This window comes from Callithrix jacchus, chromosome 3 (assembly GCF_049354715.1).
Source record: "Callithrix jacchus isolate 240 chromosome 3, calJac240_pri, whole genome shotgun sequence".
NCBI lineage: Eukaryota > Metazoa > Chordata > Mammalia > Primates > Cebidae > Callithrix > Callithrix jacchus.
Window position 1 is genome coordinate 29592228 of NC_133504.1, and position 16442 is coordinate 29608669.

General features: G+C 39.9%; 1 protein-coding gene across 1 annotated transcript in view; it reads right to left on the reverse strand.

Moving 5' to 3' along the window:
• The window catches only part of CPE (carboxypeptidase E), a 139167-nt gene that overhangs the window by 14071 nt on the left and 108654 nt on the right, over positions 1–16442 (reverse strand). Inside the window, exon 4 of the mRNA XM_054252815.2 lies at positions 1515–1636. Coding sequence (XP_054108790.1) covers positions 1515–1636 — 122 coding nt within the window. The remainder of the gene's footprint in view (positions 1–1514; positions 1637–16442) is intronic.

Sequence of the window (16442 nt, forward strand, 5' to 3'; positions counted from 1 at the left end):
CTAAAATTATCAACCCAAAAACACCGTTAAAAGGTGGGCAAAGGACAAGAACAGACATTTCTCAAAAGAAGACGTATAAGCAGCCAAAATAATTGGGAAAAAAATGCTCAACATCACTAATCATCAAAGAAATGCAAATTAAAACCATGATATCATATTACATCACTCAGAATGGCTACTATTAAAAAGTCAAAAAACAACAGATATTGTCATGGATTCCCACCACTGTTGGTGGAAATGTAAATTAGTATAACTTCTGTGAGAGACAGTATGGAGATTTCCCAAAGAACTAAAATCAGAACTATCATTCAACCAAGTAATCCCACTACTATCTATCCAAAGGAAAATCATCATTATATAAAGAAGACACGGGCACACATATGTTTATGGCAGCACTATTCACAAAAGCAGAATCATGGAATCACCTAATTGTCTATCAATGGTTGACTGGATAAAGAAAATGTGGTACATATACGCTATGCAATACTATGCAGCCATATAAAAGAATGAAATGATATATTTCGCAACAACATGCATGGAGCTGGAGGCCATTATCCAAACTGAAATAATTCAGAAACATAAATCAAATGCCACATATTCTTATTTATAAGTGGAAGCTAAACAATGGTGTACATGGACATAAAGGTGGAAATAATAGACCCTGGAGACTCCAAAATGGGTGAGGATGGGAGGAGGTGAGGGGTGAAAAATTACCTATTGGGTTCACTCTTTTGGTGATGAGCACACTAGAAACCCAAACCTCACCATTATGTGATATATCCGTGTAACAAACCTATACATGTACCTCTGAATCTAAAGTTTTTAAAAAGAAAATAATCACCCTGTGTTTACAAAGAGCTAACTTTCCAAAGGCCTCTGAGAATGGATGCAAAGCAGGAAATTCCCTGAAGCAACAAATATCAAGTTGAAAATATCTATCTGGCTAAAGCTTGCTTTGTCTGTAGCTTAACTGAAACTAGTTAGAGAAAGCCAAAGCACCACTTCCCCTCCCTGAACCACCAGAAACAGTTCCAATGGCAAAACTGTGTGAACATAATAAGACACATGTAGAGATCCACGTGGGACGTGATCAAGCACCCAGAGGCTGCCGCCATGTTTAAGCCATCTTCTACATGAACCTACACAACTTCTGTAATCGCTCCACTTTATCAGTGTCCAGGAGTGACCCAGGTTTATGCCTTGTATTTTCTCCCTTTCTGTTCGCTAGGTACTCTGTTAAGATCATGTTTTCCTTCACCTAAACTGGTCTCAGGAGCAAGCTGTACAGATGAGAGATTAAAAGGATTATAAATTGAAAAAGGGAGTCCTTTTCTGCCAAATAGATATGCCAACACCATATGAAATGATGAGGAGAGATTTCTGTTAAACATATTTATTTCAACAGGCAAAAGCATGTAATGACCAGTTTCTTAAAAGAATATTACAGAAATCATCCTATAAACCCTTGTACAGTATTATAAACTTTGAGCCAATTAAAGAAGCAGGAAGAATACCTACCACTCCGAGTCTCATCATATGGATAATTGGCCACAAGGTCTCCTCCATGGAGATTGGCAGAGAGTACAAAAGGAATATCCATAATCCAGTGAATGACAGCCTTGGTCTCAGGAGCAAGCTGTACAGATGAGAGATTAAAAGGATTATAAATTTAATAATCATTGGTATGATCACTTGACAGAGAAGACATAGGAAATGTAAGAGAATAAACTGAAAGTGGGTCATATTTTAACTACTTTGCAGTTGTCGTCATAGTAAAAAATAAAGGTTCCTATAAGAGCAGCATTCCTCATGTCTAACTTGCTCAGATTTATAATAAAAAAAATTTCAATAATGTTTAAATTTCTTTCAAAATTTTATTTTTGTGAGCTGTCAGTTTTCCTCCCTTTGTAAGTTGAAAACCAGCATGCAACTCACAAATTTTGGAATATGTCTGTCTGATCTGTAGTGGTTCAAACATTATTATTATGAATAGTTATGGATAAGACAAGGAGAAAAGAAAATAGTTGAACTGCAGAACAAGATTTGTCCTCTGTAGTGGTTCAAACATGTGGTAAAGTTTATTTCCAAATTTTGCTTACTGTTTTCCCAACTCCCCTCAACTACTTCAAACATTGTTCCTATAAAAGAATATTAGTTTGAGTCTCTTTCAAAGTGGACTGTAAAATATGTTTACTTTGGAATGGTCATCTTAAATTTTAAAATAAAGGCAAGTTTCAAGAATTCATGTTAAGTCTTTAGAATGATTCACTGACCCTCATATCTTGGAACCAAAACAAAGGAAAAAAGAAATGTATACCAAAGAAATAATGTGGACCCAAAAGCTGGATACTTTCATGCAATGAGTTTTTAATAGCAACTAGTAAGACTCTCAAACCCTAAGTACTTCTTTGATGAAAAGAAAAGGTTTTACTGGCTATGTAATCCATGCTGTTCTTTGGGACTAAAAATCTAATGGCATCAGTAGAGTTTGATGGTTATAATAAGATATTGTATTTGCAGAGCTCTTCTCAGTTTATGAATAGCTCTCACATGAACTATTTTATTACACTTCAAAATATTCGCATTGGATATGCAAAGATATTCATACCCATTTTGCAAAGAGGAGTCTGAGAGTTGAGTGTGTTAAATAGCATATCTAAGTTCATACAGCTAAGAGTTCATATCCAGTCTGTGAAACCATAAGGCTCAAGCTGTTTTTAGTGTATCAGCTTTAGTCTATTAAAATTATCCTATTTTCACATAAGCTACTCTTAACTGTGGAAAAGCGTGATTTAGAGTAGGAGGTTGTTTTTGTTATTTTTCGTTTGGTTGGTATATCTTATTTTTGCTAAAAAAAAAAAAAGTTTATTGTAGAAAATGTAGAGTAGATGGACAAGAACAAAGAAGAAAATTGAAATTACCCATAATTTTACCACCTAAAGATAACCACTACTAACATTTGTATATATCTTTTTCAGTCTTTTCACAATGTATTCATATAATTTTTAAATGTGATAATTTATATGCCATTTTAGATACTGCCTTTTTTGCTTGACAACAGATAATGAACACCTTTTCATATTATTAAATACCCTTCTAAAATAACAGTATAATGGCTGAGTGGTAGACAATGTCCAGATATACCATTCTTAAATACTAATAAAATGATAGCTAATACTTATTAAACACTTTCTGTGTGAGGCATTGAATTCTCCCATTCACTCTGTGAAATAGGAACTACATTTTCCCCCATCTTACAGGTGAGTAAACTGATATATAGAGAAGTTAGGGAACAGCATGAGGCCCTTCTGCTGGGAGTGGCAGAGGCTGGACTCGAGCCCATCCAGTCCGGCTCCACAGCCACTACACTAGTACTAGTAATCTCCAAGTGGTGATACTGTGTTGTTTATATTTTAAAAAATAAGGCTGGGCACGGTGGCTCACGCCTGTAATCCCAGCACTTTGTGAGGCCAAGGCAGGTGGATCATGAGGTCAAGAGATCAAGACCATCCTGGTCAACAGGGTGAAACCCTGTCTCTACTAAAAATACAAAAAAATTAGCTGGGCATGGTGGCGCGCGCCACTAGTCCCAGCTACTTGAGAGGCTGAGGCAGGAGAATCGCTTAATCCCAGGAGGCAGAGGTTGCAGTAAGCTGAGATCGTGCCATTGCACTCCAGCCTGGGTAACAAGAGCAAAACTCCATCTCAAAAAAATAAATAAATAAATAAAAATACTGTGAATGCCTTTGTAGCTACCATTTGTGCAAATTCTTTAGAGAAATCCCTAGAAATTGAATGACTTAACCAAAAGCTAAGCACATTTTTAGCTAAAAATGTTTAGGTTAAAATTTATATTATCTAAAACTGTTTACATTTAAAAATGTATTCCAAACTGCATTCCTATAAGGTACAGAAATATAACCAGCAACAGTATAATAAACCGTCTTTGCCTAATCTTTTTAAGAACAATGGAATTATTATGTGTTTTAAAGTGTGTCACGTTGATTAATGACAAATAGAATTTTTAAAGTTTGCATTATTTTAATTAACTAATAAAACTAGAACAGTTTTTTTAATATTTAGTGATTTCTTATATTTATTCTTTTGTGACATATTTATACAGTTTAACTTGTTTTTCTGTTGAAATGAATAGCTTTTCCTATTGACTTCCAAAAGTTGCTTAGTTAAAAAAATTAGCTCTCTACTACACACTATAAATATTTTCCAAGTGTGTCATGTGCCTTTCAAATTTTGTAATTAAAATACAGAACATTAAGATATTTATGTTAAGCACATGTCAAACCTATTATCTTTTCTTTATGATCTATTTGCTTTTCCATTTCATGCCTTTGTTCACTAAATATTAAGTGACCCCCATGTGCTAGTGTCTATGCAAGAAATTTAGAAAGTTCTATCTCCCTCTAAATATTATATACTTACCAAATTTTCTAGTTTCATACTATTTAAACTTAAATTGTAGTGTCTACAATTTATTTTGATCTATGCTGATATTTAGGAGATGGATTTGTCTCAATTCCATGTATTCAATAATGCATTCTTTCCACAAGGATCTGAAATACACTTTTACTATATTTTGATTTCAATCAACCTAAAATAACTAACATGGAAGATGAAATCAAAATATTCTTTAATGTACATGCTTTTTTAAATGAATTTATGTTTTTATGCCCAACTGCTAACATGACATTAATATTGAGATGAGTTTAACACACTCTTCTATAATATTCCGTTCAAAAGTTTTTCTTTTACTACTAAATTTATTTTCAGTCCTTCCCTTTCTTGTACATCTCTCATTCCCTTTATTTTCTCTAACCCAATGACAGATATTAATATTTCAATAAGTTTAGAAGAGGCAAAAATCACCATGGTTTGGAGAATCATTGAGAACTTCAGGAAAGATGTGGACTTCAACAAGTCTAGGGACAAATTGGGATAGGAGAGTAAGAGTGAAAAGAGTGGTAAAAATAGAGAAGTTGGGAGTACCTGTGGTCCATCTGTTGCCGGTAAGGAAAATACTCTCTGGGAGAAAGGACTGGTTTTAGTGGAAGTTAGGAGGCAAAACTTTACCAAGGCAGACTCTGTCCCTGTGTTTATTATCCACCTAAAAGGGCTCAGAATGGCTTGCACAGTATGCACCATATATTTATAACTTGATACAGCCATAAAAAGTAATTCTGGATTAGGACTTAAGATGGCGCTGTGAGAACAACCCAGGATTGGAGCCCGCGTTGAATCCGCAAACGGTGAGTCAGTGCTGCATTTCCAGACTGATCTTTGTTGCCCACAGAACGGGGAAACTCCCAAGTATAAAAAGACACGGGACGCCAGGCAGTAGGTCTGCCTGGCGAAGCCGGCAGCCGGGGTGGCGGCGGTCGGCCCTACCCAGCAATCCCCCCAGGGCGCGCTTGTCCGGGTGCCTTGTTGAACCGGCAACCTGAGACTTGAGAGGGCTGGACTTGAGACTGAATGAGACTTGCACAGTAGCCCAGCCCAGGGGATTGCAGGGACAGATCGTTTGGGATACCCAGTGGGAAGAACAAAACCGCGATTTCAAACTATCCCAAGCAGACGGCCCGAGACGCTCTGTGGGGGAGGGGCGTCCACCACTACCGAGGCAACCCGCCCCAACTGAGATACACGCCCACTGCTGACGCAGCCAGCCGTGGCCGAGGCAACCCGCCCCAACTGAGATACACGCCCACTGCTGACGCAGCCTGCCGTTGCTGAGGCAACACGCTACAACGAAGAGACTCCGCCACAGGGCGTGGCGGAGACCACAGCAGAGCCTGCAGGAACAGGGGGAATCACACAACAGCAGGGCGGAGACTGGCAACCAAACAGTGGCTAGTCTGCCTTCTAGCTGGGCAGGACACCTCATCGAACATCCAAAAATAAAGCCCAAACCCCTCAACACAGAGCATTTGAGAAAAAAAAAAAAAAGGGTTTTTTAATGAGCTCTGTTGCAGCAGAATCAAACATAGCAGCCTAACAGCCCTGAAGGAAAAACAGAGCGCACAGCTCAGCAATTAAACCCCTATAAAGTACAAACTGTCTCCTCAAGCAGCTCCCTGACCCCTCTATATCCAAAAGACTGACATTAGGCAGGCATCATCCTGGGACAAAGATAGCAGAAAAAGAAACTGGTAGCATCCCTCGCTGTGCCACAGCTGCTAGAGGTGCACCCCAGACAAGCAAGGTCTGGAGCAGACCTCAGCAGTCGTACAGCGAAGGGGCTAGACTGGTAGAAGGAAAACCAAGCAACAGAATTACTTCATCATCAACATTCTGGGTGTCCACTCAGAGACCCAATCGAAAAATCAGCAACTACGCAGACGATCAGCAGACAAATCCACAAAGATGGGAAGAAACCAGCGCAAAAAGGAGAAAAACACCCGAAACCAGAACACCTCGCCTCCGAGAAAGGACCAAAACTCCTCACCAGCAAGGGAACAAAGCTGGACGGAGAATGACTGTGACAAAATGACGGAATTAGACTTCAGAAGATGGATAATGAGAAACTTTTGTGAGCTAAAAGATCATGTATTAAATCAATGCAAAGAAACTAAGAACCTTGAAAAAAGATTTGAAAAAAGATTCGAGGAAATGATAACAAGAATGGATAACTTAGAGAGGAATATGAATGAATTACAGGAGCTGAAAAACACAATACAAGAACTTCGCGAAGCAAACACAAGTTTCAATAGCCGAATTGACCAAGCAGAAGAAAGAATATCTGAAGTCGAAGATCAACTCAATGAAATAAAATGAGAAACCAAGATCAGAGAAAAAAGCGCAAAAAGGAATGAACAAAGTCTCCAAGAAATGTGGGACTATGTGAAAAGACCTAACCTACGTTTGATAGGTGTACCAGAAGGGGACGAAGAGAATGAATCCAAGCTGGAAAATACTCTTCAGGACATCATCCAGGAAAATTTCCCCCACCTAGCAAGACAGGCCAACACTCAATTGCAGGAAATACAGAGAACACCACAAAGATATTCCGCAAGAAGAGCAACCCCAAGGCACATACTCGTCAGATTCAACAGGGTTGAAATAAAGGAGAGAATACTAAGGGCAGCCAGAGAGAAAGGTCGGGTCACCCACAAAGGGAAGCCCATCAGACTCACAGCAGATCTCTCGGCAGAAACACTACAAGCCAGAAGAGAGTGGGGGCCAATATTCAACATTCTTAAAGAAAAGAACTTTCAACCCAGAATTTCATATCCAGCCAAACTGAGCTTCAGAAGTGAAGGAAAAATAAAATCCTTTGCGAACAAGCAAGTACTCAGAGATTTTGTCACCACCAGGCCTGCTTTACAAGAGCTCCTAAAAGAGGCACTACACATAGAAAGGATCAACCAGTACCAGCCATTCCAAAATCACACTGAATGCTAAAGAGCTTCAACATAATGAAGAATCTACAACAACTAACAGGCAAAACAGCCACTTAGAATCAAAATGGCAGTATCAAATTCACACATAACAATATTAACCCTAAATGTAAATGGACTAAATGCACCAATCAAAAGACACAGACTGGCAAATTGGATAAAAATCCAAAACCCATCAGTGTGCTGTATCCAGGAAACCCATATCACATGCAAGGATACACAAAGGCTCAAAATAAAGGGATGGAGGAAGATTTACCAAGCTAATGGAAAGCAAAAAAAAGCAGGAGTTGCAATTCTCATCTCTGATAAAATAGACTTTAAAGCAACAAAGATCAAAAGAGACAAAGAAGGCCATTACATAATGGTAAAAGGATCGATACAACAAGAAGAGCTAACGATCCTAAACATATATGGACCCAATGCAGGAGCACCCAGATACATAAGGCAAGTTCTTAATGACTTACAAAAGGACTTAGACTCCCACACAATAATAGTGGGAGACTTTAACACTCCACTGTCAATACTAGACAGATCAACCAGACAGAAAATCAACAAGGATATCCAGGGCTTGAACTCAGACCTGGAGCAAGCAAACCTGATAGACATTTACAGAACTCTCCACCCCAAATCCACAGAATACACATTCTTCTCAGCACCACATCACACCTACTCTAAAATTGACCACATAATTGGAAGTAAAGCACTGCTCAACAAATGCAAAACAACTGAAATCATAACAAACAGCCTCTCAGACCATAGTGCAATCAAGTTAGAACTCAGAATTCAGAAACCGACCCAGAACCGCACAGCTTCATGGAAACTGAACAACTGGCTCTTGAATGTTGACTGGGTAAACAATGAAATGAAGGCAGAAATAAAGAAGTTCTTCGAAACCAATGACAACGAAGACACAATGTGCCAGAACCTCTGGGACACATTTAAAGCAGTCTCTAGAGGAAAGTATATAGCAATAAGTGCCCATATGAGGAGAATGGAGAGATCCAAAATTGACACCCTATCGTCAAAATTGAAAGAGCTAGAGGAGCAAGATCAAAAAAACTCAAAACCCAGCAGAAGACAAGAAATAACTAAGATCAGAGCTGAGCTGAAGGAGATTGAGACATGAAAAACCCTTCAAAAATCAATAAATCCAAGAGCTGGTTTTTTGAAACGATCAACAAAATAGACCACTAGCCAGATTGATTAAAAAGAAAAGAGAGAACAACCAAATAGATGCAATAAAAAATGATAAAGGGGAAATCACCACAGATTACACAGAAATTCAAACCATCATCAGAGAATATTACAAACAACTCTATGCGCATAAACTAGTAAACCTGGAAGAAATGGATAAATTCCTGGACTCCTGTGTCCTCCCAAGCCTAAACCAGGAGGAAGCTGAAACTATGAATAGACCAATAACAAGGTCTGAAGTTGAAGCAGCAATTAAGAGCCTACCACACAAAAAAAGCCCAGGTCCAGACGGGTTCACAGCCGAATTCTACCAGACACACAAGGAGGAGCTGGTACCATTCCTTCTAAAACTATTTCAAACAATCCAAAAAGAGGGAATCCTTCCCAAATCATTTTATGAGACCAACATCATCCTGATACCAAAACCCGGCAGAGACCCAACGAGAAAAGAAAACTTCAGGCCAATATCCATGATGAACATAGATGAAAAAATCTTCAATAAAATATTGGCAAGCCGATTGCAACAGCAAATCAAAAAACTTATTCATCATGATCAAGTAGGATTCATCCCAGGGATGCAAGGCTGGTTCAACATACGCAAGTCTATCAACTTAATTCACCACATAAACAGAACCAAAAACAAAAACCACATGATAATCTCAATCGACGCAGAGAAGGCATTTGACAAAATTCAACAGCCCTTTATGCTAAAAACCCTCAATAAACTCGGTATCGATGGAACGTATCTCAAAGTAATAAAAGCTATTTATGACAAACCAACAGCCAATATCATACTGAATGGGCAAAAACTGGAAGCATTCCCTTTAAAATCTGGCACTAGACAAGGATGCCCTCTCTCACCACTCCTATTCAATATAGTACTGGAAGTTCTAGCCAGAGCAATCAGGCAAGAAAAAGAAATAAAGGGTATTCAAATAGGAAAGGTGGAAGCCAAATTGTCTCTATTTGCAGACGACATGATAGTATACCTAGAAGACCCCATCGCCTCAGGCCAGTGGGAGGGGGAGGTGGGGAGGGATAGCCTGGGGAGAAATGCCAAATGTGGGTGAAGGGGAGAAGAAAAGCAAAGCACACTGCCATGTGTGTACCTATGCAACTGTCTTGCATGCTATGCTCATGTACCCCAAAACCTAAAATCCAATAAAAAATTTAAAAAAAAAAAAAAGAAAAAGTAATTCTGAAAGACACCTACCAAAATGTTAATGGTGCTCACTGAAGCTTGTAAGGTAATGGATAATTCTTTCTCCTTGTTTGTATTTGTTTTAATTTTTATAATAAAATCTTAATTGTGCCATAAGAAACCTTTAAAATAAACCGTTTAGCTATCAGGTTTAGCCTATTGCTAGTTCTTACCTCATATAGTATTGCTTATATGCATGTTACCAGTATGTTAAAAAGCAAGCAAGTAACTTCTAAAACTTGATAAATTAAACTAAGTTTCCCTTTGACTATTAATAGAATCTTTTAGGCTGACTAAATGCTGAACCCGTGTGTATTGTCATTATATATTTAACTGACCCACAGAGAAGACTTTGGAGTACCCCTAAAATTGAGCCTTTAATAGAAACTAGAAAAAAACTGTGGCTTTTCTTTAAACTTTCCTTTTAAAGATAACAAATACAACTCAAATATGATGCTCTATAATTAGATGTCTTTGGTTCTTCAATTATGTTGAAGTGGTATGTATTCAGTTTTCTTCACAACGCTAGCTATTAAAGGCAGGGTAAACTTAATAAATGACAGGGTACATTTTAATTGACTCTGCTTTCAGGCCAAGGCTCATTTACTGAGCCCAGATAACAGTGGAGGTGACCAGGCTGAAGAGCTCAAGTACAGATGACAAACGACTTAGCGAAAGAACCCTGGGAGAGCAAGACAGAGCTTTTATTCAGAGACGTTCAGAAGAACAAGGAAAGCATGGATCTCAAGCTAGTGGATGTGTCTCAGGTACCTCCAGCATCTGGAGGGCTTTGTAAAAATGAAGTTCCTTCCCACCAGCCCCTCCTGCCGCACACACACCCCAGGCCTCTTGGATCAGCTTACATGGGAATATGAATTTTTTTTCACCACTATACAAAGGAGGAATCTGCATTTCTAAGCCCTGATTCTCCAGTCCACCAAACAGAACAAACCTTGACATTTAAGAATATCTATAAGCGATATAGATACAGATATTAGGCTGAGAATGGGGAGAGGGAAGAGGAATGTATGATAACATTAATGAAATGCCTACTTTGTCTTTTGTACCAGGCTGGGTCAAAACACTGTCTCACACTTACGGACAAAAATGGAAAAAGGTGATGAACCAGACCCAGACAACATCACCCATTGATTATGAAGTAGGTTTATTAAAGACTTAGTATAAAGTAAACAAATCTTGCTTATGTTCCAAAAAGGAACTAGTCTTTATTTTCATGTATTTTTCTTTAATTTACCTTTATGAAAAGAAGTCACATTGAGTAAAAGCTCTTATTTAAAAATAGTACCATCAACGTACCTCTTTTAAATAAGTATTGCCTAAGCTAGAAATACAAAAACATCTAATATAGAGATTATGCAAATATTCAGGTTCAGCTGGAGAAGGAGAAGGTAGTGCTGCTCGCTAGTAATAACGGTGCTTGCACAAAGTTGACAATCCAATACCTGTCAGTGCGAGTTTATTTCACCATTTTTCAATGATAGGTAGAAGGAATTATTTTCTACATTTCTCAGATTTAACAAAGACAGCACAAGCAAGTCAATGCCAGCAATGGGGAAAGCTTGTTGGCTAATATGAAGACTCAGCTTCCAGAAGTTTTCCATTTCTGTCTCATCCCTCACGGTTCATCACACAGGACTGCGTTCTTTCACCTGGGGTTACCCCAGCTTGCCGCCTTTCCTTCTCTCCCGCTCCCATGAAAGATAATTTTCAGCCTGTGACAGTGACGTGTATCCATGACTCAGAAGCAGGAAAGCTTAAGTCACTCACTTATCAGGTTCTGCCAGTATCCTCAGCCTTTGGTAGCCTTTGTCTCAGACTCTTGCAGTAGGTGGCTAGCCAGACATGAGCAGAGCAGGAGAGGGCCCTCCCCCAACACCCTCTCATGCAACCATTAGGTGATGGGCAGGCAGTTGTTAAACTGCCTCTCTAAAATAATAATTGGTTGCAGCAGGCACCAGGAACAGGCCGTCTCCCAATAGATTAAAAAACTTGAAACTGGTGATCAGCAGCTTCCCAATAAGATCTTAGGAGTTGGGTGAGTGGACTCAAGCGTGCACACTAAGAGGCAAAATGGCGGAGTCTAACTGGTATATGACCTTCCTCTGGCAACATTGGACCAGTAAGGAAAGAACGCCTCAAGTAAGCATGCGCACAGCTTCAGTAAACACACTGCGCATGCTCCCCTTTCAAGCATTGCCAGGCCACGGCACATGGAGGCAGCCACTCCAAGGGAAGAATCAGGGGAAAAGGAAGACAATCAGCCAGAAACATACCAAGCTATAAAACCCCAAGTGGAAATGTCAAACTGGGCACTTGATCTCTCAAGTTGCCCTCTTGGCCCCCTTCCAAGTGGACTTTACTTTCTTTTATTCCTGCTCCATAGCTATTTAATAACCTTTCACTCCTCCTCTAAAACCTGCCTCAGTCTCTCACTTGGCCTTATGTCTCAAGTTTAATTCTTTCTTCTGAGGAAGCAAGAATTTAGGTTGCTGCCAACCCATATGGATTCGTCACTGGTAACATACTTCGGTGCGACAGGCTTGGATACGTTTCCCTGTAGTAAAAGACCTCTATCTCTCAGCTTCTTCAGCTGGAGGGATTCAACCCCTGTATATGGTTTCCTTCTCCCTTTTTGCTCTCCTGCTTACTGGCCAAACCCTAGAACAATTCTTCTCAGACACAGTGGCTCTGCTCCCCCCAGTGGATCTCTCAGTTCACCCCGATGGGTGGCTCATAGGGGTGGAAGGAAAGTGGAGTTCATACTGAGTAGAACTGAGACACTAATGGCCCTCCTGGACAGGAGGCTCACAAGAGTGGTAGAACTAAAGCCTAACACTGTGCAATGTCTGGGGTTTCCTCTGCTTTTTCAATGAAAGTCAGCCCTTTCCCCAAAACCTGCAGTGCTATTCTCCTTTTTTCTCTACCTATTCACCTCCTATTCTCCTTTGTATACTCCAATGGCCTTGCGCATCAGCTAGACCCTCTGCTTCAGGGACAAGTCTGTCTCTTGTTTGCTTTCACTTCACAATCCATGTTACTTCCTAAACACACACTCCTTGTTATTTGTGTGCCCATGGCTCTGGCTGCATTTGTGCAGTAGCAAAGACACAGGCTCCCTCGCAGATATCCCCTGAGATTTATACCTGTTCTTACCCTACCAGCTCAGATGACTTCCAACGCTTCCCCTGTCTGGTGGCACATTGCCAGAACAGATACAAATTCGAATCTCAGCCCTCACGACTTGTATACTTTTTGTCCCTGTTACGCTCCAGGGTTAAGTTTTCCAGTGGCTTTTGAAGCACTTTGTCTGCAGGCATAGGGCCACACTGTGGCCCTTTAAGGATCTCACTTGCTTTTTTTTAGTTAGCACCCCTTTGAAAGGAGGGAAAATTCTTCCTTTGCCATTTGTGAGTTCTTATCTCAAGCCACAAGTCCTCCAGAGGTTTCTACTTTATGTCAAGAGGGCAAATAAACGTTGCCATTTCGCTAGCATATGTAGGATTTTCATGAGTCTTTATTTCACTTCCTCCCACAGCCTCCATTTCTCTAATCATCTCCATGCCCTTCTTAACATGCACCAAGACCTTCAAGGTCATATTTGAAGTGGGGGAAATCCAGCCCCCTTGTGGCAGTTAGCTGAAGAACAGGCTTCTCATCTACTTAAAGAACATGGGAAGGAAATCTGAGAAAAGAGATAATCATTTTGTTGTTACAATCCTCTAAGCGAGAGTCACCATAAGGTTATGGAGACAAGGACATAGGCCAGCCCAAGGCTTCAGTCACAAAAGACCCATAGGACAGAGATGAAGGTGGTTCCAGGCTAACAGATTACTATTAGAACAGAGATGAAGAAAAGGTTAGGGGTACACAGTAAGAATGGTTGTACCAGAGCCCCAAAGGTGAACAGGGGGCCCACTCTTTACTCCAGTATCTCCTCTGTTCTCAAGTGGGTAATTGTGATGAGATGGGGCCAAGGTAACAGGTACACAGTAAGACTGATTTATTCCAGAACACTAAGGATGAATGGGAGATGCCTATTAAGGATAATAGGAAAGCAAGAGGCGATGCCTGTTTCCCTTTTTCCTTTTTTTCTCCTCTGTTCCCTCTTTGCAGATGGGTAACCATGTCTCTGTACTACAGGACATGCCTCTCACATGCATCCCAAAACTGGGGGAAGTCTCACTTCCCCAAACCTTAAAACAAAGCAAACACATAAACAAACAAAAATACTGTTTGGCCTAAAAATGAACTCGGAGAAAATACAAAATTCAGCCTTGGAACCCCGTGCCCTTATGCAGGAAATCCTCAAATCAACCTCCTCGGCCTTTTATAACTGACAGCAGAACAAGGAGGACAGAGCTAAGGAGAAGTAAAAAATGCAGAAACAAGAGGCACACTCAACTATTGGCTGCTTTATTAGCTCTCCAGCCCCCATTCAGGTTGCCCTAAAAACGCTCCTTCAGGTAACTGCCATTGATGTGGGAAGCCAGGCCATTGGAAGGCAAACTGCCCCAATGGGACAAATGAGAGGAGGCCTAGCAGGGTTTGCTCCCTCTGCCACAAGCTCAGCTACTGGAAATGGGATGCCCTGAGGGCCAAAGGGCTCTGAGACAGAATCCCAACCCCTAATGGCCTTGAGCTGAAGGGGCTCTCTGCTCTGGCTGGCTTCCAAATCAGACTTCGTCATTGAGAAGACAAAACCAAGAGAAACTCCTGGAGGAGTGAAACTGATCATTTTACTTGCCACCTCCAAGAGGTCGCAGTAACCTCTTGGAGGTGGCAAGTAAAATGATCAGTTTCTCTTTGGGGTTTAAAAGCAGGCTGGTCTGTACTAATCTCCTTCTCTGAGCAACTTTTCTCCAAATTCTGCCAGGTAATTGGGGCAAATGGCACCTCCTCCCTCCAAAAGAAAAGATTCACACTTTTTTAGGCAAAAATATGCTTTCCAAGATGGGTGCCTGATTAATATTTACCCAACCTCTAAATTTATCTTTCCCTCTAATAGCTCTATTTCTCCTGGCAAGTTACCCAAATCTTTAACCAATAACTTCGATCTAGTCAGTCTTACCTCAGTGGTATAGACATAGCCCACTTTCTGGCCAGGTGCGGTGGCCCACGCCTGTAATCCCAGCACTTTGGGAGGCCAAGGCAGGAGGATCACGAGGTCAAAAGATCAAGACCATCCTGGTCAACATGGTGAAAGCCCATCTCTACTAAAAATACAAAAAATTAGCTGGGCATGGTGGCGCGTGCCTGTAATCCCAGCTACTCGGGAGGCTGAGGCAGGAGAATTGCCTAAACCCAGGAGGTGGAGGTTGTGGTGAGCCGAGATCACACCATTGCACTCCAGCCTGGATAACAAGAGCAAAACTCTGTCTCAAAAAAAAAAAGAAAGAAATAGCCCACATTTATTTAGACAATCCCAGCAAAAATCTAACTGAGCAATCTCTTGAGGGGGGATAACTTCTACAGTATGCAGATAACCTCCTTCTTCTCTGCTCCCCCTTCACAATCCTCACACAGCAACATGCAGTACAAACCTTAACTTCCTAACAAAAAGAAAATGACTTTAATCTAATTCAAAGGTTATAAAGAGAAAGAGGTATTTTTGGTAAGGAAAGTTGTAAAAAACAGGAGTTTTATATGAGAAAGGATCTTGTATGGTAAATTCTTGTCCTAAAGTAAAATGACTGGTTGTTTAAAAAGAGAGATGTTTAGGACAAATTAGAAAGTCCAACCAGGTCACAGACGGTCTGTTAGTTGTGAAAAGATCTGTGAAATGGAATTTATTTTTAAAAAAAGTTATACAGTTTTAAAGGTTATTAGTCTACTAAATGCTTCACAAACTGCCACTCTGACTCTTAAATGTACAACTTTCTGCCTTTAAAGCTACATAAGACCTGGGGACATACCATGTTATATATAGTTAACCATGACCCCTATATCTTGGAAAGAGTCAAACCTTATCTGCATTTCTGTCTGATATCCTAAGCTCCAAACCTAGTGTATAAACAGAATCACTTACTTAGCAAGTTTTTCACCAAAAGTAACAGTTTCTAAGAGTTAACAGTGTAACATGTTCTTGAGACTACTGGAAAAACAGTTTTACATGCAAGGCATGTAAGGAAAGTACAATGTGCTTTTAGTAAAAGAGTAAAGAAGGCATGGAAATGTGTATTTTTTTGGCCTAGTTTAGAGAGTTAAAGGATTTTTTTTAACTAGATAGGATAAAGCTAAAGGTTTGAGCAAGTCATGGAATGTTTGTGAAAGATTAATCATGTAAAAAAGTTCTGTGCATAATCATATTGGCTAAAGTTAAAGGAGTACTATTCAATTGTTACATAAACTGAAATGTACAACAGAGTTTTAGTAAAGCACTGATCTGCTCTTCATAAGTGTATTATTTGTATGTGTTCCAAATTATGCAAAACTCCTATAATTCTCATATAACTTATCAGTAATAATTATAATTGTTATGCTATATAATTGTGTGCAACAGAGATAAAAAATTTTTTGGCCAACTCTGTCTTTGACTGTGGCTGCCCTAAGACTTTTCCTCATTCACAGACAATTGTTGTCTTGTTTTAATCCTCTTTAAAAGGCGGCTTTTGTAA